Source organism: Macaca thibetana, chromosome 10 (assembly GCF_024542745.1).
Source record: "Macaca thibetana thibetana isolate TM-01 chromosome 10, ASM2454274v1, whole genome shotgun sequence".
In the NCBI taxonomy this organism is placed as follows: domain Eukaryota; kingdom Metazoa; phylum Chordata; class Mammalia; order Primates; family Cercopithecidae; genus Macaca; species Macaca thibetana.
The window spans coordinates 72,357,571-72,383,921 of NC_065587.1; the positions used below are offsets into that span (position 1 = coordinate 72,357,571).

A 26,351-nucleotide genomic window follows, 5' to 3' on the forward strand; every position below is an offset into this window, starting at 1 on the left:
CTGTGTCCATGTGTTCTCATGGTTCAGCTCCCACTTAAGAGTGAGGACATGTAGTATTTGGTTTTCTGTTCCTGTGTTAATTTGCTGAGACTGATGACTTCCAGCTTCATCCATGTCTCTGCAAAGGATATGAACTCATTTTTTTTAAGGCCGCATAGTATTCCATGGTGTATATGTGCCATGTTTTCTTTATCCAGTCTATCATTGATGGGCATTTGGGTTGGTTCTAAGTCTGCTATTGTAAATAGTGCTACAATAAACATAGTACTTGAATAAGTATCTCTAACAGGGGCTTTTTAAAAATATAAGAACAATGGTGTTATCACATCCAACAAAATTTAATAATCCCTAATGTTATCTAATATGCAGTCTAAAAAGTATCATTTTGCACTTGATTTGTTTGAATCAGGGAAGATGAGGTGTTTTTAACATGTAGCATTCACTAATAAAAGCCCCTCAGTCCTCATTCCATTAATGACTTTGCCGTATTATTTATCAGCAACTTCTTCGAGAGATGCAACAGATGGCCAGCCGTCCCTTTGCCTCCGTAAATGTCGCCTTGGAAACAGATGAGGAGCCTCCTGATCTTATTGGGGGGAGTATAAAGGTGAGAATGTGACTCAGAAGTCCCTATAACTTGACTTTTTAAAACTTAGGCTCCTAAGTCTGGGAAACCAGAGAGGCAAAAGCCTTATTCCATTACCTCCTTTTTTCCCTCTCTTTCTTTTTAACAATAAGCTAAAACAATGAAGTTGTTGGGTACTCTTTTGCTTTTGTTTTTCAGTCTTTGTTTCATGTCACTGAGCAGTCTTGTGTTCAGGGGATTTTAAAATATAAATGATTTGTCTGATTTTCTTTTAAGTATTCTGTGGCATACAAAACTTTTATTTGAAAATAACTACATTGAACATTGAATCATTTTTCTTTTTTTTTTTTTCTTTTTCTTTTTTTTTTTTGAGACAGAGTCTCACTGTGTCACACAGGCTGGAGCGCAGTGGCGCAGTCTCGGCTCACTGCAATCCACCTCCCGAGTTCAAGCGATTCTCCTGCCCTAGCCTCCTGAGTTGCTGGGATTACAGACGTGCGCAACCATGCCCAGCTGATTTTTGTATTTTTAGTAGAGACAGGGTTTCGCCATCTTGGCCAGGCTGGTCTCGAACTCCTAACTTCCAGCAATCCGCCCGCCTCGGCCTCCCAAAGTGCTGGGATTACAGGCGTGAACCACTGTGCCCAGCCCATTGTTCTTTATATTTGGGGGAATTTTTTAAGCAGAAAAATGATAATACACTGTGTATTAACACTGTATGGAAAATATTTATCACCCGCCTCCCCAAAAGGATGAAGAAAATGGTAAGACTTTCTCCTTGGGCAAAATGATGGAATATTTAAGATACACTAGAGAAATAGCTATATATCTTGAATAAAACATACTTATTTAAAATGTTACTGAGCTCACAGGAAATAGGTAAAATCAGGCAATAGTCTCCTTCCCTACCCTAAAAAGAACAAACCATAAACCAAAACCAGAACCATGATTTGTCCTAAGTGGTTCCAGATGGTAAACACCATGACGCCCACCTGAATATATGGAAATCCTCTCTGTAGAAAAACATCTTCAATTCAGCGCTGTTGGAGTCCCACAGACCAAGATGAAGTAATTAAAGATCACCAGGGACAAGAAGAGGCAAGCCACCATAAATAAGAATAGCAGAAACAACAGAAGATTGATGTGGACAGGACTCCAAATGTTAGAATTGAAATATAAAGAATATAATGTAACTGTGTATGAAATGTTTAGAGAAATAAAAGATGAAATCATAAAAGATGAGAGTCAAGTATGGCCAAGCGGAGCTGAAGAAGAACCAAATGGAACTTCTAGAAATGAAAAATACACTCATTGAAATTTTTTAAATAAACTCAGTTTACATGTTAAACAGCATATGAAACATAAGAGAGAATTTACGAAGTGGAAGATGAATCTGAAAAAAGTACACAGAATGCAGCTCAGAGAGACAAGGAGATAGAAAGTACGATAGATACTAAGAATATGGAGGATAGAATGAGAAGATCCAACTCATGTATTTCCAGAATCCCAGAACAAAGGAGAGGCAATATTCAGGGATGATAGCTTTCCAGAACCGATGGAAAACATGAATATACAGATTACAGAAGCAAAACATATTGTAAGCATGATTAAAGAAAGAAAGAAAGGGAAGGCAGGAAGGAAAGAAAACTAGTTGGATTTCTCATAATGAAATTGTATAACTCCAAAGACAAAGAGAACATCTTAAAATCAGCCAGAGAAGAAGTATCACATACAACGTGGAGAAACTGGAACCTTAGTGCACTGTTGATGGAAGTATAAAGTGATGGAGCCTCTGTGGAAAACAGTACCACTGTTCCCCCCAGAATTAAAAATAGAGTTATATATGATCTGGCAATCTGGGTTTATACATAGAAGAACTGAAAGCAGAGTCTTAAAGACATATCTTGGCAGCATTATTCACAGTAGCCAAAAAGTGGAAGCAGCCCAAGTGTCCATGGATGGATGAATGGATAAGCACAACGTGGTCTAAGCATCCAATGGAATGTTATCCAGCCTTCCAAAGGGAGCAAACTGACCCATGCTACAATGCTAAATAAAATAACGCTAGAAACAAAAAAATAAACATTGTATGATTACACTTTTAAGAGATACACTTGTAGTAGTCAAGTTCATAAAGACAGGAAGTAAAACAGTGGTTCCCAGGGGCTGGGAGAGGGGGAAAATGGGGAGTTAGTAATAGGTACAAAGTTTGAGTTTTACAAGATGAAGAGAGTTCTGGAGATGGATGGTAATGATGGTTGCACAACAATGTGAATATACTTAATACCACTGAACTGTACATTTTTAAATGGTCAAGATGGTAAATGTTATGTGTATTTTACCACAATTTTTGTTAAAAATGGGAAAAGAGGCCGGGTGTGGTGGCTTACACCTGTAATCCCAGCACTTTGGGAGGCCGAGGTGGGTAGATCACTTGAGGTCAGGAGTTCAAGACCAGCCTGGCCAACATGGTGAAATCCCGTCTCTACTAAAAATACAAAAATTAGCCAGGCATGGTGGCGCGCATCTGTAATCCCAGCTACTTGGGAGGCTGAGGCATGAGAATCATTTGAACCTAGAAGGCAGAGGTCACAGTGAGCTGAGATTACGCTGCTGTACTCCAGCCTGGGTGACAGAGTAAGACTCTATCTCAAACAAAAAAAAAAAAAAAAAAAGGGAAAAATCACCTGCAAAGGAATGACAAGCTGACTGTTGACTTCTCAGAAGTTAGAAGAGAGTGGGAGAATGTCTTCGAAGTACTGAAAGAGAGCTCCCAACCTAGAATAGTGTAATGTGCCCAGTAAGTACCTTCTGAGAACAAGGATGAAATAAAGGTATCTTCAAATTAGAAGAAAAATTGAGAATTTGCCACCAGCAGACCTGCACAAAAGAAATGTCTAAAGGATGTGCTAAAATGAAGGAAAATTACCCCCAGGAGGTTAGACTAAAGTTTTAGTAAGAAAGAATAGTGAGTAAATAAAAGTATAATCATGTATATAAATCTAAACAAACATTGTCCTGGTAAAATAATATTTGTGGGATTAAAAAGTAGACAAGCCTAAAGTATTGAACAACATGGTATATGTCAGCAGCATATGACACAGTTAGTTGCTCCTTAAAACACTTCCTTGATTTTCTTGCAGGACACCACACACTTGCCTTCTAGCTGTTCTTGCTCAGTGGTCTTGGCTCAGTCCTCCTCATCTTTTGACAGTGGTGTGCATCAGGCCCTGTCTTTGTCCCCTTCTTGTGTCTTTTATACCCACTCCTTCAGTGATCTTCACTATCACAGGTTTAAGCACCATGATCCTCTCACCCAGACTGCTCCCATGAGCCTCCAACCCAAACATTAGTTCCCTACTCAGTGTCCCCACTTGGATATCTTAACATGGCTATGGCCAAGCTGAGCTTTGGATGTTTATTTCTCAGGCTTGCTTCTCTGACATACCTTCCACCATTCAGCACATAACACCTTCATCACCCTAGCTGCTCAAGCCAAAATCATGGAATTGTTCTTGTCTCGTTCTCGATGTCATGTTCTCATTGGACAGCCAGTCTATCAGCAAATCTTGACTCCGTCTTCAAAAATGTTACCCAGCCACTGTGTCTCACCTCTGCCACTGTTCCCACTTGATCTAGGCCACCACTGTCTCTCACCTGGACTCTTGCAGTTACTTCATAACTGATCTCCCTGCCTCTGCCATTCACCCATCTAGTCAGTTCCTTGTGCCACAGCAGAGTGGTACTGGAAATTATTTTCTTCAACCAAATTGAAGAAATTGATGACATATTTGTGGGTGTAATCAGCAGAATTCTAAAGGTGGCCCCCAAGATTTCTGTCCCATGTTTATTCAGTCACATACTACTCTAGGTACTGCAAGAGGAATTTTGCAGATGTAATGAAACAAGGGAGGTGACTTTAAGATACAGAGAGTTTCTATGGTGGGTGGCAGAAGAGGAAGCCAGAGAGATTGGAAACATGAGGACTTGATACACCATCCCCAGTTTAGAGATGGAGGGGCCACAGAAGTTTTTCTGTTTTTGTGAGACAGAGTCTGGCTGTGTCACCCACACTAGAGTGCAGTGGCAAGATCATGGCTCTTGGGCTCAAGGGATCCTCCCTCCTGGATCTCCCAAAGTGCTGGGATTACAGCTGTGAGCCACTGCGTAAGCCCTGAATGCGTTTCAAAGCAGAGTCTTCCCCAGAGTCTCCAGATGAGAGTCCCACCCAGCTGACAACTTGACTTCAGCCTGGGAGACCTCAGGAGACAGCTGATTATTCCCCAGAACTCATGGAATACATGAACAGAGAACGCTACAGAGCTTGCTGGGACTTCTGACCTCTAAAGCTGTGAGATAATAAGTGTGTGTTGTTTTAAGCAACTAAGTTTGCAGTAGTCTGTTACACTAATATAAGCTGGGTGCGGTAGGTCACACCTTTAATCCCAACACTTTGGGAGGCTGAGGTGGGAGGACCGCTTGAGCTCAGGAGTTCAAGACCTGCCTGGACAATATAGTGAGACCCCATTTCTAGTCTTTTAAAAAAAAAAAAAGAAAGAAAAGAAAAAGAGAAGAAACTAATATTGGGGACAAATCTCATCTAAAGGCTCCAACAGAAGATGAAGACATATTTTCCAGAGCCAAATGCATCCAGAGAATAGACAAAGAATCCACTTGGTCAGCCACCCAGCTTTTACAAGCTTTTACATCCAGCAGGCTTGTCTACTTAGTGTCTAAAGGACAGACAAAATAGAATGTTTTTTAAGTCTCCATAATATCTGCATCTATGTTTGAGCCAGGTATGCAGAACTATCTGACAAATCTACCGAGCACTCACCACTGCCATTCCTGTGACCTACAATTCTGAGTTAGAATTTCAAATCAAGCGAAAGTACAGCATCCAGAAGAAACCCACTTGGCATGACCCCTTCCCTACAGTTCATGCAGCCCTTTGGCAGCAGACCGTGAGACCTCAGTGGAAGGTAGCAAGCAGTACCACCCCTGTCACTGGTGCTCAGAGAGTACTGTTAGCTCTCACCTGCCCTTTTTTGTTTTCTTAAAAACTGCAATGTACCTTTTTTATAGACCTAAAATTGATGGTTCTTATAAGCACCAATGACCGTTAAGTTGTCCGTGTACGTTAAAGCTTATCACTTTAGGTAATTTTGTTTTCTTCCGCCAGACTGTTCCCAAACCCATTGCACTGGAGCCATGTTTTGGCAACAAAGCCGCTGTCCTCTCTGTGTTTGTGAGGCTCCCTCGAGGCCTGGGTGGCATCCCGCCTCCTGGGCAGTCAGGTGAGTAGATACGGGCCAGCGACAGACACCTTCTAAACATGTGAGGGAGCTAAGCATGGGATACTTCCCTTTCCTAGAGAACAAGGTTATGAAGGTGATAATCAACAGTGCCTGCCCATGCCATGGCAAGGATTCAGTGAGATAATCCCATTTTCATCTATATGCCCAAAACTGTTTTCCCAAGGTCATCATCCCTTCCTGGGGGGACGTCCCGGGACCTCCTCAGCGTTCCTGCCTCCCCAGCCTCTCAGTGCTCGTGGATGCCTCTGAGCACACCTTCCTTTGCTGTCGGAGTTTCTGGTCCCCCTTTGCCTCTGCTGCTCTTTCCCTGTCTCCTTTGCCCTGTCCTACCCCTGAATCTGGGCGTGCTCCCTTCACTCTGCATGCTCTTCCTTGGTCACCTTCTCCACTCCACAACTTCCAGCCGTCTGCCCTGGGCTGGTGTTTCTTCAACTGGTATTTCTAGCCCTCCTGCATTTCTTTGGCTTTTTCTCTGTTTTAAATATAAGGTACAAACACAACGATAACGTAAAGGAAACGTCTGAAAATCCACGCACAGCTGTCCCACAACCCTCCAATTTTCATTGTTCTGTGTTCTTTCCAGCCCCGACCAGCAATTTAGTTGAAATGATTGTATAGATCTAATTTTTATTCTGCTTTTTTCATATAACTATCTTAAACATTTTTACAGCCTACTACATAATATTTTACCAATGCATGTGACACTTCTCCATCAAATATATGAATCGTAATTATATAAACTCCTATTTTGAAGACAGAAAATATGGAATACAGTTTTGAAGGTACCTCGCTTAATTACAGAGTGCTTTGGAGGATGCCTCAATGTGATCATTTTAGACAACTTTCAGTTGAGATGATTCTGAGGTCAGGGTTACCTTAGCCAGAGAGAACCCTGTGTCTGGTGGAAAGGCTGCCTCAGGATACTGGTCCAGGCCCTGAGCTCCACTGTCCCTTCAGTGCACCCTCAGACCCAGAAGATCCTCCAGCCCAGCTTTAGAACGGTTAGGATCTGTGGTATCTTCACAAGGGAGGCCTTTCTGCATGGCTCGGCCAGGATTCATTGTCTTCATCTCACCTAGGGATTCCTGTGAGTTGAGCCCCTAACTCGGCCTTCCCATGTTGAGGCCAGGACAACTCTCTGATCTGTCATTCAAGTGCAATTTGTGTCTCCTGCCACCACCCAGCCCAGCAAACAGTGGCTGATGCTCCCTGAAGGCAGGGTGGTGGCTGGGGCAGCGAGGTGACAGGTGTGCAGCCCTGTAGCCTTTCCTGCTCCAGCCTTTGCCTGACGTGCCCCAACCACCCAAAACACCTAATAAAGGTCTGTTCACTGCTTGAGACTCACCCAACAGTGGGGCCGTCTTTGCTGCCCTTTCTGTACCCCCTGTTTTAAGTGGTGCCATTTTCTGGACTCCTAGAGCATTCCCCACTATGTGCCAGGCACTTACAGCTGTCTACCCCCACCCCCAGTCCCCTTCACAGGCTCAGCAAGGTGAGTAACACGCTCCACTAACACAGCTCCTGGCAGGTCTCAGCAGGGCTCCGAGCCTGCACTGGCCATTTCCCACGTGTATTAGGAATCCAGCTCCCCCAGAACCGTGCCTTCCCTAATGGATGTCAGATTACTCTGTTACCAATACAGGAAGGAAAACAGGATTGCAAGTCGCCAAAGCAAAGTGGGCGGCGGGGCAGTGATGAGCATGAAGGGTAATTGCTATTGATCGTTGGTTGCTGTGTGCCAGATACTAAGATTTTATGCCTGCCAGGTACTAAGACTTTATGTCAGTTCACTCATTGACTTCACATTAGCCCTGTGCTATTATTATCCCCATTTTACAAATGAGGGAACTAAGGCACGGGGAGGTTAAAGAACCTTGCTTATTCCAAAGCCTGGCCCCAGAGCCTGCCCTGCCTGTATCGTGGTATGGAATGGAAGTGACTAATGCTGACTGAATGATGTGGGTGAATCCAAATCTCCTCATAAAGGGTGCTGCTGTTTCTTGGCTCCTTTTGGAGGCAGGCAGGAGAAATTGGGCACTTAGCATACGTCTGCAATCTCATTTATATGTTCCCACCACCAAGCAGAGCACTCTGCTTGGTTGATGTGCTGAAAAGCAAACTACACCTTTTGTGTAAAAAGTAGGGAAAGGAAAAGAATATGTATTTGTATTTGCATAAATACACACTGATAGAATACATAAAAATTAGTGAAAACATTTACCCAGATGGAGGGGAAGGTGGAGGGAGGGTCAGGGTGGAAGGAAGACTTTTCCCTGTGTATGTGTACCTTTTTGGGGGTTTTTATTGTGTTTTTTTCGTTGGTTTTACATCATGGGATTGCAAAATAAATGTTTAAATGATTTTTTAAAACAAAAGCCAGCTGCTCCCAACCTGTGTTCTCTCTGTGGTTCTCCCAAGGTCTTGCTGTGGCCAGCGCCCTGGTGGACATTTCTCAGCAGATGCCGATAGTGTACAAGGAGAAGTCAGGAGCCGTGAGAAACCGGAAGCAGCAGCCCCCTGCACAGCCTGGGACCTGCATCTGATGCTGGGACCAGGGACTCTCCCGCGCACGAGCCAGTGAGTGGCACACCAGAGCTGTCTGCAGGGAAGGACGCGGCGGGGAAACGGCTGTGCGGTGCGGGGCAGAAGACTGGAAACCCTCAAAGCATCTGACTCACCTGCATGACCACAAGCTTTCTTTGACGGTTTGTCCCATCCGTGTTCCAGCATCTAACCTTTTACTTTTGCATAGGAAATACTTGATTTAATTACAGGTCCAGGAATGAGCTGATGGTTGCTGGAGGAGGCCGGTGTAGAGCCAGTGAGAGAACTAGGAATGACACTCAGGTTCACTGTGGAAAACTGTTCTTGGGACTGTCTCAACTGCAAAAAACAAAAGATGGAGTGTTTACAAGTAGATGTTCGTCATCAGTTGTTCTTGAACTTGGTTGGTCTTTTAAAAACTAGTCAGATGAATTAACTTGTTTTCATCTGAAGCCTGCTATCTTTTTTAAAAGATGTGCTGTTTATTCTTGCACGATTTAGGCAATTCTCTCTCTTCCAGGGAGTACCTTTTTTTCTAGTTGAGAATTAATAATGGTCCATCTCTTTTGATCGTAACAAGCTAGGATAGAAGGGGGGCTATTTTCAATGTCAAGGTCAGCAGCATTACTTCAAATGTAAACTGGTATAACAGGTAGTTTTCTATAGCAACTTGATTAATTTAGTCTTAATCCATTTGAAACTCTCTCTTCCTTTCTCTCTGCCTGTCCCTCTCCTTCTCCCTCTCCATCTTACCCTCCCTCTCTCTCACATACACACACAAATACATACACACAACACTAAGTGCCTAGACTTTAAATAGATCTAGCAATTGGAAAGTTAGTAAGCCTAAGTTTTTACATAATTGCATTCCTACATTCTTGTAAAATTTAAATAGCTACCATTGGCAATCTGCTTTTTTTCTAAAATCTGATTTGCAGCCAGGAAAGAATTTTCTCACCCCAAGGAACGTCTGACCTAGCAGCAGGGATGAGAGGAAAGCAGAAACGAATGAACTGTGAAAGCTCCTGTTTTTATTATCAAAAAGGACACTGTCAAGAAGGCGCCCCTTGCCCCCACCCCCATGTCACCCTAGGCCTGATAAGTGATCAGAGGAAGGGACTCATTCATGTCACGTTTCCTTGAGCAGAAAGGAGCACTGAGAACACTTGGGACCCCTGGATCAGAGAGCAGCTGTGTGTCCTGCAGCCTCCTCTGAACTTGTGGTTCATTCTTAGGCTGGGGTGGACTCAGATGCCAGGAGAGAGACAGCCTCCCATTGTCAGGCAGAAGCTGCCCAAAGCCTAGAGAAGGACCTGTTTGCCCTCTTTTCCCCAGGAGGGGCTCGACCCACCCCCCCACCCACCCTCCCTCTCAGACCAAGGTGGTGACTGTGAGGAGGGCAGCAAATGCTGACAAGGATGAAAAGCACATGGAAAAAAAATGGATGAGGAGGGAAAACTCTATGCCAAATGGAAAATGACCAAATTTAGATTTGAGAGAGTGGGACAGTCCCCTGCGCCTCTCCCAGAGGGCACTGCCTGGAAATTGTGTTTTCCCGATTTATGGTGCTCCGTTCTGGCATTACGCGGCTGCCTCCCAGAAGCTCTCTTCTGCCTCAAAACCTGGGATCTCTGGTATTACCCTATTGGGATGGACCGCTGGACAGCAATGCTCGAGTTTGTGAATTTGGAGAAATACTCAAAAGAGCTAAAACTGTGGCGTTTTACCTTTAAATGCCATGCCTAGAGAGAGAGTATTGTCTCTTCCCCAACACTAACTCCACTCCCATGAAGAATTGCCTGGAAAGATGTTTTCAAGGAAGTTGAACCATAAAACACTATCTGATGCACAAAACACCTCTACTTTGAGACTCACCTCTCATAAAGCTTCTTTTTCACATTATTGTTGAAGAGCAGACGTTCTAGAAAAGACCCCTCCTCTCATGAGCTCCCCCATCCCTGCTACAGAAAACAGCGCCCATAGCGCCTGCAGTGGGCTGACCCACCAATTCCCACCGCGCCCCCCTCCGCCCCGCCTGCAGTGGGCTGACCCACCAATTCCCACCGCGCCCCACTCCGCCCCGCCTGCAGTGGGCTGACCCACCAATTCCCACCGCGCCCCACTCCGCCCCGCCTGCAGTGGGCTGACCCACCAATTCCCACCGCGCCCCACTCCGCCCCGCCTGCAGTGGGCTGACCCACCAATTCCCACCGCGCCCCACTCCGCCCCGCCTGCAGTGGGCTGACCCACCAATTCCCACCGCGCCCCACTCCGCCCCGCCTGCAGTGGGCTGACCCACCAATTCCCACCGCGCCCCACTCCGCCCCGCCTGCAGTGGGCTGGCCCACCAATTCCCGCCGCGCCCCCCTCCGCCCCGCCGGCAAGGCAAAAGGGAGGCCCCTGGGCATTGTCCTCCCACAAGGAAGATCCTCTTTGTTTGTTCAAAGAACCAGTTTTCCTTGGCCGAAGAAGTCTCTTCCCCATGTTAGTCCTATGCCTTGAAATATCATGCACCATGACCCACAGCCATCTGGTTATGTCTTTTTTTTTTTCCTAAAAGATAATGTTTATTTTTAAAAAGGAAGGAAGGAGCAAGTGAAGTTTCATCCTGCTCCAGCAGTGGGGAAGCCGCTGAATCCACCTGCTTCTCCTTTGCAACCAACAGCAAACAGCTTCCTCTGGCCTCAGGGCAGAAAAAGGGAATGGCAGGGAGTAAGAGGCGCTGGGCTTGGGGCCTGTTACCAAGAAGGAATGGGTTGTCATCTGGCAATGTTGCGTGTCACAAGAGAGCCTGTATATAAATTAAAATAGTCAAGACAACACTGACCTTGCACTTGTACATAACTATACAGTAGTGTCCAGAATGCTCAGACATTCGGCGTGTACATAAAACAGAAAAAATCTTCATGTATTTTTATTAAATATAACGATGTCTGAGTTTCATCTAAGATGTTTTTGTGCCATATGCTGGGTATCCAGGTTCCGAGAGTTCCTCTTGCCAGGCCCCAATACATGAATAACCCAAGAAACACATCCCCATTGTGTGATGTGTTCAGATGCATCTGGCACCAATTAGGTATTTCTTAAAACGGGACCCATCTGTCAGAGTCATATGAAAAATCAGGCAGGGAATCAAAACGGCAGCGCTTGAGGAGACTCGGGAGGCAGAGGCATCTCTGCTGCTGCCCTTGGCCCTGCAAGCACATCATGACCCTTTCTGGCAGCCTCTTGGTACTCTGGGTAGTGAGGGATGAGCAGTCTTGTCCTGAGAAATGTTTCTGTTAGTCTTAAGTTCAAAGACTATAACCTGTGGCAATCAGACTTTCCAAAGGAGGGTTCTCCATTTTTTGTAGTTTTGTCTAAATTTTTAATGACCATTTCCTGGAATCAGTTTATTATACTGAAAACTGGGAGTGAGAGAAGGGAGCTAGTTTGTTGATAAATAGTTCCCATGTCCCCGTGGAGAATTCGACATACCCTGAACTCCTGTGTGCCTCCTGCCGTCCCTGCACATAGCCTGGGGATAAGCCTGCGCCTCCCTGTGTGGAGAGAAGGCAATCCCAGATCCCCTGAGCTAACCCGGAGAAAAGGCAGTTCTAGACAGAAGACTGTCAGCAGAAGGAAAGTACTGGACTACCCGTGGGTAAGGACTGCCATTCAAGACCGGAGACACCTGGGAAATAAAAAGAGCAGGGCACTGCCGGTGGGAAGAGGCATTTTACCTTCCAGTGCAAATCCTGCTCCTTTGATTTAATGGGGTGTATTGGGGCCAGGGGCTGATTCACTTCCTTGGGAGATGGTGGTGGTTTCATGAACATCTTTGATCCTTCCATTTCATTTATTCACCCATGCATTCAACAAGTATTTGCTAAACACTAACCTAAGCTAATGCTAGGGTAGTGACTTAGATGTAAAAATAGATTTTAGAATTAAAATCCAAGGCCTCACACCCCTGTCAACCCAGGAGATCTTTCCTTGTGGTGGTTTCTGTGAGAATTGGCTATCCTGAGGACAGAGCCAGGATGGCAGAGGCCTCCTGTCCTCAGGGCATGCCCTGCCTACCTTCTGAAATGTTTACCCCATTGACCAAACTTGGCTTCAGCCACTGCGGTGGTTTCTAGATAGCCGGGCCCACCAAGAGACATTGCCCCTTGATGAGAGTCAAACACCCTGCCTACAAGGAGATGTTTTGAAGTGGAGAGGAAAATTGGCGCCTTCTCTTTTAAAGGCAATAATGGAATTGACTTTCAGTAACTGAATTTGTGCACAAAACATTCTAAACACTAGTGAAGCCTGTTTCGTTGAACTAATTCTGGCTCTGGAAATGTTTTTGTTTTATAGTTATTTACGGTTTCGTTTGTTTGGATTCAAGCTTAGTTTGTTAATATGTATAATTTAGCATCTATTACACTCATGTAAATATGGAGTAAGTATTGTAAACTATTTCATTGCTGGGGATTGTGGGTGTTATACATACATTTAGGACTGCAATTTTTTGGTATTTTTTGTATTGTAAAATAACAGCTAATTTAAGCAGGAACAAGAGAACTAAGGGAGGTCTGTGCATTTTAAACACAAATGTGAAGAACTTGTATATAAACAAAAGTAAATACTATAATACAAACTTCCTTCTGAAATAAAAGTAGATCTGGTAAAAATGTGGCTTTTGTTCTGAGTGTTTCATTTTGATTTTGCATTGTTTTGCCTATATTTACATTTTGTTCATTAGAACCTAAAGGGAAAAAAAAGCGTTTACCAGTTTTCAGACTGCCTCAGAGGAAGCACTTGGCAGTTATGGAGGTAAGAGTGAAAACCCCTGGCAGGTACCTCAGACACCCCTCCAGGCAGCTTGTGAGCCACAGACCTTCCACAACAGCCTTTGTGTGCCTACAGGGCAGCGGGGCCCGTGGGGGCAGGGACAGATCTGAGCAGTGAGGTATGGACAGCTGTCTCACTCCTCCACTAACCACGCTGTTGTCTCCAATGTATTCTTCCACTTTGCGCTGTCCTCACGGGCTCCTGAATGTCCCTCTAGGTTGTCTCCAAACTGCTAAATCTCAAGTGTGCTGACAGGTCTCAACCGTGGCCACAGCATTGTCGTTGTCGTTGGCCTTGAATTTTTGATGAAGTTACTCCCATTGGCAAGGCCTTGTTTGGGGGCCTCCTGTGCGTCCTACCTCACTTTGTCTCCTGCCCTCAGAGTGGGTCAGAGTCGTGCATTTCATTGCCCCAATGCAGAGTGCAGATTCCCAGTGCTATGGGTTCCTTCCAGAAGGATGAGGTCATTGAAAGGAGGAAACACAAGGCGGTCACTCCTATAGGGGAAGGTGGCAGGGTACTAGGGCCAGGGCCTGAGGTGAGGGCAGGAGCCTGGAGGAGGCCTGCCCACCAAAGCTCAGGTCTGGCTTGGGGAGGGAAATGGCTGGACTAGTGGCCACAAACAAGTTGAGAAGGACATTGAAACTCTTCCAGGGAGGGCTGTGGGAGCCACCAACAGTAACAGGATAGAAACCCTGTGATTTGGTGGTACTGTGGCAGAGGCAATGCTGTGTTTACCAAACCTACTGGGCCCACAGCTCATCATTTCCCCAGCCTCCCTGCAGTTAGGTTGGAACCAAGCTAAGCCGTGGGCAAGGGAAGGTTGGAAGAAGCGATGGGCACCAATTCCAAATGGCACACAAATGCTCCCACAGGGGACTCTCCTGGGGGCCACATGTTAAAGACACTGGAGGGACTGTGGGTCCCTGAGTCACCCCTTAGAGGTCGGCCACCCGATCAGTAAGAGCTCTGCTGGCCATTGCATCACTGAAAGCAAACTCACTCTACTGATCCACTGAGACTTGGGGCTTTGTCACCAGTTAGCTTTTCTTATTCTCACCAATATACAAATCAGCACTTTGAAGTGCAGTGCCCCTGTAACCAAAACCTTAGGTACATGGCACTGGCTCAGCGTGTGGCCAGGTGGCGAGCAGTGAGAAGACAGGTGCAGCTGGCAGGACAACTGAGGTCCCTGCCAGGCAGAGCAAAACATCTGGTAAGGCTGTTTCGCTCGGTAACTCGGAAAGCAAACTCCATGTCTGCTGACTTTTTGACTTGAGGGGAATCAACAACAACAACAACAAATCCTATGTGTTGATTGTTACTGGCTGCTTTTGGCGAGGCATCACGAGAAAAAGTTTACTTCAAGAAAGAATTAGCCAGTTTACAAGCAGAAGGGAAAAGGGTGGAAAGATGTCAACCAGGGCCTTGCAATTCTGGAAAAGCCAACTGCTTCTAGTCTCCAATAGTAAGAGGTGCATGTGAGCAACAAAGGCCCCATGAGACTTAGTTGAACACAATGACTGGGCCTCATGGTGACCATCCAATGAAGGGTGTGGTCTTCCCACTGGAGCCTGGAAACTGCAAAGCCAACTTGAGGGAGGGGCACGTGGTTAAGGAAGCAAAGAAAAAGCTGACGTGGGAACTGTTTCCAGGAACAAACCACGAATGTAGTCACTGACCCTGGACCTGCCTGGAAATAAAGATGTAGTAAGTTTAAGAAACCATTAGCAAGGCCTTAAAAAAAAAAAAACCGTGGCGATTCAGGATATCTTATATTCATCTTCAGGCAGGAAGATGGTTGTGAAAGCTGTGTCCAGCGAGGATGTCACAAGCTCAGATGTGGCCCCAAGAGCAGAACTGGGCCTGAGCAAGGACTCCCCGCAGCCCAGGACAGGGCCCAGCATGATTGCAAAAACACCGCAGAGCAGCAATTGCTGCATCTGCACCCTCTCCTTCCTGGGCAGGAAGGCTTAGGAGGGTGTCCTGCCTGTTCTCATCACTACCTGCTGGGTGTGAGGTGGATTGTCTTGTTAACTGAGGATTGTGGATTTTAAAGAGCCACCTGAGGGAGGTTGCATCTTCTGGAGGTCTGAGCGGGATGTGACCGTGTATTGTCCCCCTTGGAGAGGGTGCCCGTGACCCATGTAGGAGAGGAAGCACAAAACTGGTTTTGGTGATCACAATAGCAAACTGGGCCAGATGCTTACCACACATTTCCTCTTCCTGAGTCCACAGCTTCGACTGCATGACCTGGGCCCATGGCATCTGGGTAGAGCTTTGGGACCAGCCCTCACCAATGATGTATCATTTCAAGGCCATTTAGAGTGACAGTGTCTCCTCCACTGTCTCCATCAACCTTGAAGGCTTATGTTGAAGATGGTAATACAACAGGATTGAAGGAGACTGGGCCCCTGAATGACTTTGTGGAACAGAGCACTATAGGCCAAAGGTAGTAGAATTAGGTATATTTTCTTACCCTGCTTAAGTGAATTAATTATTCTCTACATTTATTCACCTATTCAACAAATTTTTATTGAGCACATCAGGGCTAGGCATTGTGTCAGAACCAGAGATTTTGCAATGAACAAAACAGACAAAAATCCATGTCCTCCAGGGGAGTTGGTAATAAAATGTCAGATAAGCTCTATGAAGAAAGGTAAAAGTAGGGTTGGGGGTAGAAAGTGCTGGGGGGATTGCTTCTTAACATAGTGTGGCTAGGGAAAGCCATTCTGCTAAGGTGACAGCTGAGCAGAACAATGAGTGGAGGGGGCCGGAAGGAATGTGGAGGTCTGGGAGAAGAGCATTCCAAACAGGGATGGCAGGTGCAGAGGCCCTGAGGGGGCAGCATGCGTGGTAGGCCTGCTGGATATTTCTGAGAATGAAAAAGTCTGTTCCCAGTTGTTTGTGTGGAGAACCTAACCCAGTTATAAACATAAAGTACTTGAGAGCTGGTTTAATATACAGCCAGCTTTCCAGCAATGCAACTACTGTGTACATCAAGGGAAAACTAAACTTCATTTTCCTTAAAATTTATCACCAGCTGGTCATCATTTTGACAAATTCTGTCAACAACAGCAATGTCATTCCTGGAATCTGTATGGGTCGCATCTGAACAGACACACGCCCTGCAGCCCTGCAGGTACTGGCTGTGTAACACGCCTGGCAAGAATTCCCTTCCAACCTGTGTCCCAGAAACAAGAAAGCGATTAGACCGGAAGATCCCAATGGCTGTCTCAAATGTGCTGGACGGAATTCCCAGGGCCCGCTGGCATGCCCTGAAGCCTTTCCTTCCACGTTTGGTTCCTGCCCCTTGAAGACCCCATTTCTGAGTTTGTGTGTGTTTTACTTTCTAGTGCGTATCCTCATCTTAATTTTTCTCTCTCTTCTGCCTTGAACTGAAGTTTCACTTGGGTGTGGAGAGACATGTCCCCAGCAGAGCAGCTTCCCGAGACATCTTCCAACCCAGGGCTTCCCTGCAGCCCGGCAAGGCAGGCCCGTGCATTTCTGCTTCAGCTCACAAGCATGCCAGGTTCACTGGCAAGTTGCTGTCTGGCTGAGGGACTGCTTCTAAAGCCCACACAGCCTCTGTCCTCCTGGCCCTCTAGAAATTTCACCAACCTGTGTCCACATTTCATGCAAAAATGAGCTGGTTCTGTGCGCATGGCCCGGCCTGACTCACTTGGTGGGTGGTGAGTCGTTTCCACTTCAACCTTGCACCTAATCACTGGGCTCCACACCAGGATGGGCATTCATGAGCCATGAAGTTTCCAGCAATAAATCCACGGATACTTCCAGCACCTGCCTTTTTGCATCACCCCCACTCCCAGCCACCTGCCAGGCAACAGGTAACAGAGAGACCCAGTCACAGGAGGGTAGTGTGGGGGCAGGACTGCAGTCTCCCAGAGCCCGTGCACAAAAGTGACAACTCCCTGCAGGACAAGGAGGCTGACAGTCAGACGTGGAGGAACAAGGTATGACCCATTCCTGGTCATGGGGGCCACACCTGGACTCAGCCTTGAGGCTTGGCCAGACTTAACACCGTGTATAACCCAGGACCTTTTTAGGTAGAAGTAATGGAAGCCAAACTCTAATGATCTTAGACAGCGCTATTAGTCTCCTGGGGCTGCCAGAACAAATTACCACAACTTCAGTGTCTTGAAACAAGAGAAACTGATTTTCACAGTTCTGGAGATGAGAAGTCTGAAATGCAGGTGTTGGCAGAGATGTAGTCTCTCCAGAGGCTCTAGGGGAATCTGTGCCTACCTCCTCCATCTTCCAGTGGCTCCTGACATTCCTTGGCTTGTGGCCGCATCACCCCCATCCCTATCTGTCTTCCCCTGGTCTTTTGCTCAAAGTGTCTTAGTTTCCCTCTAGACACCTCTGCATCGCTCTCATAAGATGCAGATGTGCGACATGTAGGTGTTGAGAGTCCACTCAGATAATCCAGGATAAGCTCCTCTCAAGATCTATAACTTGGCTGGGCACAGTGGCTCACGCCTGTAATCCCAGCACTTTGGGAGGCCAAGGCGGGAGGTTCATTTGAGGTCAGGAGTTGGAGACCAGCCTGGGCAACATGCGGAGACCCTGTCTCTACTAAAAATAGCCAGGCGTGGTGGCACACATCTATGGTCCCAGCTACTCAGGAGGCTGAGGTAGGAGGATTGCTTGAGCCTGGGAGTTTGAGGCTGCAGTGGGCTATGACTGCACCACTGAATTCCAGCTTGAGTGACAGAGTGAGACTGTCTCGAAAAAAAAAAAAAAAATCACATCTTTGCCACAGACGGTAATACTCTTTTGCCTACATATAAGGTAATATTTACAGGTTCCAGGGATTAGGATGTGGGCATATCTTTGGGACCACTGACAGCCATGAAGCAATCTCATAATTTTCAAATAGGTTCTGTCTTTTTTTTTTTTTTTTTTTTTTGAGACGGAGTCTCGCTCTGTCGCCCAGGCTGGAGTGCAGTGGCGCGATCTCCACTCAGTGCAAGCTCCACCTCCTGGGTTTACGCCATTCTCCTGCCTCAGCCTCCCATGTAGCTGGGACTACAGGCGCCTGCCACCACGCCCAGCTAATTTTTGTATTTTTAGTAGAGACGGGGTTTCACCGTGTTAGCCAGGATGGTCTCGATCTCCTGATCTCGTGATCCGCCTGTCTCGGCCTCCCAAAGTGCTGGGATTACAGGCGTGAGCCACCGCGCCTGACCGGTTCTGTCCTTTTTATCTTTCCAATCTTTTGGAAAGCATATGCCTATATTTTTAATCTGCAATTCTATTTTTATTTGAGTTCATTTCATTTCTGGTTTTCATTTATTTTTTATTGAGACAGGGTCTCACTCTGTCACTCAGGCTTGAATACACTAGCACAATCACGGCTCACTGCAGCCAACTCCTGGGCTGAAGTGATCCTCCAGCCTCAGCCTCCTGAGTAGCTGGAACTACAGACGCACATCATCATGCTTGGCTATTTTTTAATTTTTTCTAGAGACAGGCTCTATGTTGCCCAGGCTGGTCTCAAACTCCTGGTCCCAAGCAAACCTCCAGCCTCGGCCTCCCAATGTGCTGGGATTATAGGAGTAAGCTGCCTTGCCCAGCCTCCAGTTTTGTTTTGTTTCATTTTGTTTGAGACAGAGTCACACTCTGTCACCAGGCTGGAGTGCAGTGGCACAATCTCGGCTCACTGCAACCTCTGCCTTCCAGGTTGAAGCAATTCTCCTGCCTCAGCCTCCTGAGAAGCTGGGATTACAGGCATGCTCCACCACGCCTGGTTAAATTTTTGTATTTTTAGTAGAGATGGGGTTTCGCCATGTTGGTGAACACAAAGTATTTGAAAGCTGGTTTAACATACAGTCAGTTTCCCAGCAATGCAACTACTGTGTACATCAAGGGAAAACTGAACTTCGTTTTCCTTAAAACTTATCACCAGCTGGTCATCATTTTGACAAATTCTGTCAACAACAGCAATGTCATTCCTGGCATCTGTATGGGTCACATCTGAACAGACACACGCCCTGCAGCCCTGCAGGTACTGGCTGTATAACATGCCTAGCAAGATTTCCCTTCCACCCGGTGTCCCGGAAACAAGAAAGCAATTGTGATCTGCCCACCTCAGCCTCCCAAAGTGCTGGGATTACAGGCGTGAGCCACTGTGCCAGCTTCTTCAGTTTTTTTTTTTTTTTTTTTTTAATGCTTATATTTTACTCTAATTAACTGAGTCAAAAATGGAGAAGAGTTGAACACACTTTCATGTAAGGCAAATCCTTTAGCTGATATTTAATTCTGCATTTGGGCTACCATGCCATTGTGGTTAGCGGGGCAAGGTGATGAGTTCTCCCTCAACACATACACCCTGCCTCTCCCCAACCCACTTACAGGTGTCCATTCCCACGCAGGCGCTGGGTGCCTTAGAGTATTCCCTCTTCTTCGTAAAGTGAGAATGGGCTGGACTCAGCTTCAATGCCCAACGACTCCTTTTTTTCCTTTGGGAAACTGTCCTTCCCCTTCCATGTAACCATGGTGGGCTGAGATCACTCACTGAGCTACAGGAAAAGGCCCATTACCCATGCTGGGCCCATCAGGGTTCTGCCTGGGACAGTCCATGAATGCTGGAAGAGAGAGGTACTTTCCCTACTGAGGCTGCTAAAAGGAGACACTGCAAACTGGGGCTGCTGGTGGCAGTCTTACCCTGTCGGTGACAGCCTGCCTGGCTGCAGGGAAAACCAATGCACAGACACATGGCTCAGGCACATGCTCAAGCTATTCTGATTTGTTTGTTACAGTCAAGAGAGTCCTTCGCCGGGCACAGCAGCTCATGCCTGTAATCCCAGCACTTTGGGAGGCTGAGGCAGGCAGATCACTTGAGGTCAAGAGTTCAAGACCAGCCTGGCCAACATGGTGAAACCCCGTTTCTACTAAAGATACAAAAATTAGCCAGGCATGGTGGCCTGTGCCTATAATCCCAGTTATTTGGGAGGCTGAGGTGGGAGAATCATTTGAACCTGGGAGGTGGAGGTTGCAGTGAGCCAAGATCACGCCACTGCACTGCAGTCTGGGTGACAAAGCGAGGCTGTCTCAAAAAAAGAGAGTCCTGACTGAAGCTGAGAGGCTGGTGGCCAGCCACCAGGAAGTAGTGTTTGTGGGTCTGATGTGAGCTGCTAAGTCCACACCCGATCTCAGAGCTGGTGGCTCTTTTTCCAATCAGGACAGTTCCAGACCTGAGTTTTGGTGTGGTCTGTACCTAATCCCTGTGTCTTAGGTCAGGATCTCTAGAAGCCAAGCTCAAGACAGGAGTTCTCAAATGCCATGGTTTATGGAGGGAATGCCTTTTGGGGGAACCTGCCAGTGAGGAGAGTAGTAGGAGTAGGGCAGGGGCAGGAGCTGAGCCAGGTGGGGGTCCCAGCTGGAGTCTAGCCTCAGCTTGACCCCACAGGGGCTCTGGAGCAGGAACAGCACACGGCATTGTCCCTTGAGGCAGTCACTGGCTGCAGTTGCCTCTGGGAGCAGAGTAAAAGCGACAGGCATTTCTGGGAGTGCAGTTCCCTACAGAAGGGGGCAGCTCTGAGCTGTGTTACCAGCCACCATTCCCAGCGGCTGAGGGATGCGCTGCACTGGCCCAGAGAGGTCTCTGAGCAAGGCCCCCACAATCTCCACTTCAACCTCCTGCCAAACCTCAAGCAGACTGAGAAGGAGCCGCTAGAGACACAGGAACCCTTTCCTCATCAGGAGTCTCCACGCTTTGGAGGAAGAAGGAGGCAGGCAGGAGGCGGGAGGATCGCTTCACCCTAGAGGTTCAAGGCTGCAGTGGACTGTGATCACGCCACTGCACTCCCACCTGGTGACAGAGTGAGACCCTGTCTCAAAAACAAACAGACCAAAAAAAAACCAATGCTCTTAGTATCTGCTGGGTCCACATTGGGCAGTGTGTGTGACACAGCCACCCCCAGCTGCAAGGGAGGCTGGGAAATGCAGTTTCATTATCTGAGGGGAGAAGGAAAGAAGAGACAAAAGCAATGAAAATCCCTGCCATGAGGAGCTGAGAGCTGATTCCTTTCAGCTTCCTTAGGTGAGGTGATGGGGCCCAGAAAGGTTCTGAGGCCACTGGAGGTCACACAGGCCAGCAGGGATACATCCAGCGGCAGACCCTGGTCCCCAGGCTCCAGGACACAGATCACATAAAAGCAAGGTCAGTCTCAGCACACATAGGTTTAATAAGCACTGCGTGTTATTCCTACAGCTGCAGGAAACCAGGGGGAAGATGGCCACAGGGCCAATGCCAGGCAGGGCACACGGTGGGGCCCATCAAGCAGCATATGGGGAACAGGGAAGACTGCCAGCATGGCCATGGTGCACAGGTGGCTACAATGGTGGGTAATGCCCAGCTGGGAGGATGCAGTGTTAGAAGGGGTCTTGTCCGATGGATTCCTTAAGGGGTTATCTGCTTGGGAGGCTGATATAATTTCCTAGAATTCTGGGATTTTTGAATGGTCTCTGACCTTCTCTAGGAGATCTGGGGCTCCAGGGAGGTCTCAGCTACAAAAGTGACCCTCTCCTGACCCAACCTTGTGAGAGACGCCAGTGGTCTCAAGGTCTGTGGATAAAGGGAGCTACAACCAAGATACCTCCTGACAGGGAGACCGGGGGCTTTGCAGTCAGGCCCCAGCCTACATCCCTCACCCCAGGGGATGGCACACAGGGTATCCAGACCTACAAAGGGCAGCGGGGTGAGAGCACCAGGGCCGGCTTGGGGGGTAAGGCAGTCCCTTTTCAAGGGGCCAGCAGGCCAGAGAGGCAGCCCAGGCAGGCAGGATGCGGTAGCTAGCTGTGCTGTCCAAGGTCGCTGTCCTAGTCAGAGCAGGGCCGGGAGAGCCAGGACAGGAAGTATGGAGAGCAGAGAGCGTCCCTCCAGGGCCCTGACTGCGGAGGACACCTTGGGGGTGGGAGCCAAGTGCAGACTTGAGGCAAAAGCCTGGCTCTGCCCTCTGCCTGCACCCCGACCCCAAGCCCTTCATGCCTCCACCCAGGTCCACTCGACACGGAAAGGTATGAAGGTAACAGTGGGGAAGGTGACAGTGGGGTAGATGCCAGCTCACCCTCCGCTCCCTGCACCTACCTGCAGGAGGCTGTGCTCCGGGTCCCCCTGGGGGTTCAGCTGGTCCAGCAGGACCGGGGGCCACCCTCTGGCAAAGGCCTGAATGGCACCATCTATGAAGGGAGGGGTCCAGGGTGGGCTTGGCTGGGAAACCCTAGCACAGGGCCCAGCACAGGGGACAAAATGAGAGAACTACTGCTGCAAAGACTGGCTCCTTGGGACGGAAGGTGCGTGGTGAGGAATAACAATAAGGACAGTTGTGACAGAGTGACTTAACTGTACAGTCTTCCATTCTCCCCTCTAAAATGGCTCCCGGCCCCCTCCAACCCCGCCCGGGCCCCTCACCCAAGCAGCGGTTCCTTGTAAAGAGCCCGCGGAAGGCTTCGCAGTCCTCACGCCGGTTCCCGCTGGCTCCGCAGTCGCACCAGGGCGCCACGCGCGCGCTCACGTTGTCCACGTAGTTGGGGGTGACGGCGGTGCCTGCGGGGACCCCGAGGGCGAGGTCATCGGCCCACCCAGGCGGAGATATCCCCTGGAGAGCCCCCGCCCACGCCCAGATCGCAGCCGCGCGTACCCACGAGGCCCGCGTAGGCGCGCAGGCAGCGGGCGCGCTGGTCCCGCAGGCAGCCGTCGGGGGCGCTGGGCGCGGGAGTGCATGAGGCCTGAAAGGCCAGGAGGCGCGGCCTGCGCGGCGGGAGGGCGGTGAGCGGGAGAGAGGCTCCGCCCCACCCTCGTCACTGCCCCGCCTCCGCCCGCGCGCACCTGCAGACCCGGCTGCGCTCGCAGAAGTTCAAGGGCTCAAGGCAGGAGGGCGGCGCTGGGCCGGGTCCCGAAAAGGCGCAGGAGGGCACGAAGGTCTGTCGCCGGCGCTCGGCGCACGCGGAGCCCGCGCACGGGCAGAAGAGCAGTGCGTGGGTGAGCGCGGGCGGCCCGCGGGCGAAGAAGCGGCGCAGGGCGCGGCGGCAGCGGGCGCGGGGACAGCCCCCCTGCGCGGCCCGGCTCAGGCACTGCGCCACGTACTCCGAGCGCAGCCGCTGGCACTGCGCGTCCGCCGTGCAGGCTTCGGCCGCGTCCACACATCGGTTCCCTCCGGCCGAGCTCACCGACCCTGGGAAAGGAGCGGGCAGGCTGCAGGTCTCCGTGCGCCCCGCGTGCACACTTCACCCAGCCCGTCCACGCCCCTGGAAGGTGGGGGACACTGAAAACCTGAGAAGGCACAGAGTGTGGCCCAGAAGCGGGGCCGACTGGCATTGATAGGCTCTCCATCGTGGGGATGGGCAGCGGCGGGCTCTGGAGGGCCCTGCAACACGTCAGGAATGAAGAGGGAGCATCAAGGCTGAGGCCTTCCCCAGAAGCTTAGGCCCCTCCTTCCCAGGCATCACCACCATTCCCAGAACGGCCTCACAGGTCCAAAGACGGGTCCAGGGGCTCCTCCCACACTCACGGGCACTACCTGACGGGGGAACAATGAGGCTTTCTGGGGATCTGGCCAATGGAGACTTTAAAACCAGAGATGGCATAGAAGACAGTGGCTGCTCCTAGTCTCTTAATGACAGGCTGGGACGCCATACCTTTCCTCTTCTACCCCTCCACCCCGTCCCTTATCCCCCACCATGGAGACGCTTTGGGTGGGTCTATTGGTTTCTGTTTCTCCCTCTTTCCTGACCTCGTGCTCCTCCTTCCTGATGCTCCCTTGAGTCGAGGTCATCCTGCGCCATCCAGGGTAACTGTAAGTTGGGACTTGGCAGCCCCTTCCCAGAACTTCAGTCACCAAAACCAGGCTAATCGAATCCCCCCCAGCCTTCACAAGTTCTCCAGTCTGGAGCATCTCATTCAGACTAGAAGCCTTTCTGGTGCCCAGCCTGAGTGGATGTGCACAGCCTGGCCCCTCCTCCATCTCCCTGTGTGTTTGTGCACAGGGGTTAGGGGGTGGTCTCCCACCCCAAGGCTGGGAGCAGGGTGCCTCTCTGGCAATGGCCGTGTCTTTCAGGCCGTGGATTGGACCGCGTGGTGAGAGTGATTCCTGCTGTGACTTCAGCACTGGCCTCTGCAGGAAGGATGAACATAGGTCGAGGGCTTAGAATGGTCCCTGAGTAGAGGGGATAGACGGCAGCGGGGTCTCCCTTCCTCCCCTCCTCAAAGGGCACACTTTGCTCTTCTCTCACAGCCTTGCCAGGCACATCCCCGGGTCTTGGCTGCACACACCAGCACCTCGTGTGGCCTAAGGGTTTGGACCCACCTCTGCCTGTTGCTTACCTGTCACCCTTAACACCCTTACCCCGTCTCCACCCTTACAGCAGCTCATCTCAGCTGCAAAATCTCCGCCTTAAACCTTTACCAGATTCCACTTTTCACACTACACTCAGTAAAGTGACCCCTCCCTCTGCGACATCCACGCAGAGAAGGAGCAGTCCAAGAAGGTGGAACAACAGATGAACAACACCGAAGATTCACAGCAAGGAATCTGTGCAATGAGTAGGAGGGCTGAGGCTGAGGGGAGGGTGAGAGAGTTGGGAGACGGCAGACAATAGGCAAAAGTTCCTGGGGCAGGGGTGCCAAGGCTGGACTCGGGACGGGGGTGGCAGTGGTGGCTTGACTGGGCTGGGAGGCGAGGTGCTCAGCACATAGTGGGGTCTATTGCCAGGTGTCCCCAAGCCCTGAGCACAGGCCTCTCGCTGGCAACCCTTCTTGTGGCTCAGCTTTTTCTGGAATCTCTTGCCCTCCCACCTTGTCACTGAGGAGCAGGGACAGAGAAGCCAGGGTTCGGAGTCCAGAGGAAGACAGGGGTGCTCACCTAGTAACAGCAGCAGCAGCACAAGCCCCAGGCAGCAGACCATGCTGGACCTTGAACAGAGAACGATGGCTGGTAGAGCCCTAGTCTGATAGGCGCCACCTTCCTAGCGCCTCTGGAGCAGGAGCACAGTGAAAACCCAGCTGTCTGCGCTGATACCCCTGGGAGGAGCCTTTGCTGCGACAACTCCCCGCCCTCGTTAAGTCTCCACCCCAGGCTGCACCTTCAAGTAAACCTGGGAGCCACGGGATTCCGCACCTGAATGTGCCTAGATGGACCCCAACACACTAGCCCCACCACGCACACCCAGCAACACACAGACAACCACCCAGGGAGACCTGGTCCCTCCCATGCTAAATTAGGAACACTATGAAACAGCATTTTTCTTTTCCTTTTTAATATAATTTTATTTTAAACTTAAAATTTTTTTTTGAATAGAGTTGGGGTCTCACCCTATTGCCCAGGCTGGTCTCGAACTCCTGGGCTTAAACGATCCTCCCACCTTGGCCTCTCAAAGTGCTAGGGTGACAGGTGTGAGCCACCATGCCTGGCCTATTTTAAACTTCTTATTGTTGACTGATTTTAGACTTGCAGAGAAGTTGGAAAATGTAAGCATTTTCCTTACACCCTTTACCCAGCTTCCTCTAATGGTACATCTTACTTAATCATAGTCCGATCATTACAGCTAGGAAACTAACCTTTGTACAATCCTATTAACAAAACTGTAGACCATTTTGCATTTCTCATTTTTCCACTAATGTCCTTTTTCTGTTCCAAGATCCATTCTAGGATCCCATGTCACAGTTGCCTCCTTAGTCTCTTCAGTCTGGGAGTTCCTTCATCTTTCCTTATCTTTACCCTTGATGCTTTTGAAGAATCCTGGCCAGTTATTTTGTAGAATGTTTCTCTTGAGTTGTCTGATGTTTTATTCTGATCAAAATGAGACACAGTGTTGTTTTGACTAACCAAAAAGTTATTCTATAAGTAAATATTGAGGTTAAAAATCTCATCCAACCTGAGCAACAGAGTAAGGCCCTGTCTCAAATAAAGTCTCAATACTGAGATTTTTAAAGTGACCAAAAAAGCCCCCCATTATTTGTCTTGCCTTTTTTTTTTTTTTTTTTTTGAAATGTCTTGCTCTGTCACTCAGGCTGGAGTGCAGTGGCACAATCTTGGCTCACTGCAACCTCCACCTCCTGGGTT

The 26,351-nt window shown here is 48.9% G+C and overlaps 2 protein-coding genes and 1 long non-coding RNA gene across 8 annotated transcripts in view; 1 reads left to right on the top strand and 2 right to left on the bottom strand.

Moving 5' to 3' along the window:
- Positions 1-10,283, top strand: part of ATRN (attractin) — a 176,767-nt gene extending 166,484 nt beyond the window's left edge. Inside the window, exons 27-29 of the mRNA XM_050745651.1 lie at positions 500-607; positions 5,769-5,883; positions 8,323-10,283. Of these exons, the coding sequence (XP_050601608.1) occupies positions 500-607; positions 5,769-5,883; positions 8,323-8,447 (348 nt within the window). The 3' untranslated portion in view covers positions 8,448-10,283. The remainder of the gene's footprint in view (positions 1-499; positions 608-5,768; positions 5,884-8,322) is intronic.
- A 77-nt stretch (positions 10,284-10,360) lies between these two features.
- LOC126929419 (uncharacterized) lies at positions 10,361-10,819 on the bottom strand. Of its 6 annotated transcripts, none has more exons than XR_007717175.1 (4): positions 10,768-10,813; positions 10,621-10,668; positions 10,523-10,570; positions 10,361-10,472 (listed from the first exon to the last, which is right to left on the bottom strand). It is a non-coding gene; the product is annotated as an uncharacterized LOC126929419 (long non-coding RNA). The 6 variants fall into 6 exon arrangements; XR_007717176.1 differs by having other exon boundaries at positions 10,719-10,774; XR_007717172.1 differs by lacking the exons at positions 10,523-10,570; positions 10,621-10,668 and adding an exon at positions 10,572-10,619 and having other exon boundaries at positions 10,768-10,819.
- A 10,632-nt stretch (positions 10,820-21,451) lies between these two features.
- Positions 21,452-25,194, bottom strand: GFRA4 (GDNF family receptor alpha 4). Its single transcript, XM_050806940.1, has 8 exons — positions 25,152-25,194; positions 25,085-25,091; positions 24,149-24,158; positions 23,120-23,367; positions 22,932-23,041; positions 22,703-22,837; positions 22,379-22,470; positions 21,452-22,195 (listed from the first exon to the last, which is right to left on the bottom strand). The coding sequence occupies exons 1-8, from the start codon at positions 25,192-25,194 to the stop codon at positions 22,115-22,117; spliced, it is 726 nt and encodes a 241-aa protein (XP_050662897.1). The 3' UTR covers positions 21,452-22,114.
- Positions 25,195-26,351: the final 1,157 nt, after the last annotated feature.

Coding starts and splice junctions, on each gene's coding strand:
- GFRA4 (XM_050806940.1), bottom strand. CDS start 25,194: ATGGTCTGCTGCCTGGGGCTTGTGCTGCTGCTGCTGTTACTAG. Junction 22,838..22,931: donor CGCCTACGCGGGCCTCGTGG/GTACGCGCGGCT, acceptor GGGTCCCCGCAG/GCACCGCCGTCACCCCCAAC. Junction 22,471..22,702: donor TACAAGGAACCGCTGCTTGG/GTGAGGGGCCCG, acceptor CTCCCTTCATAG/ATGGTGCCATTCAGGCCTTT.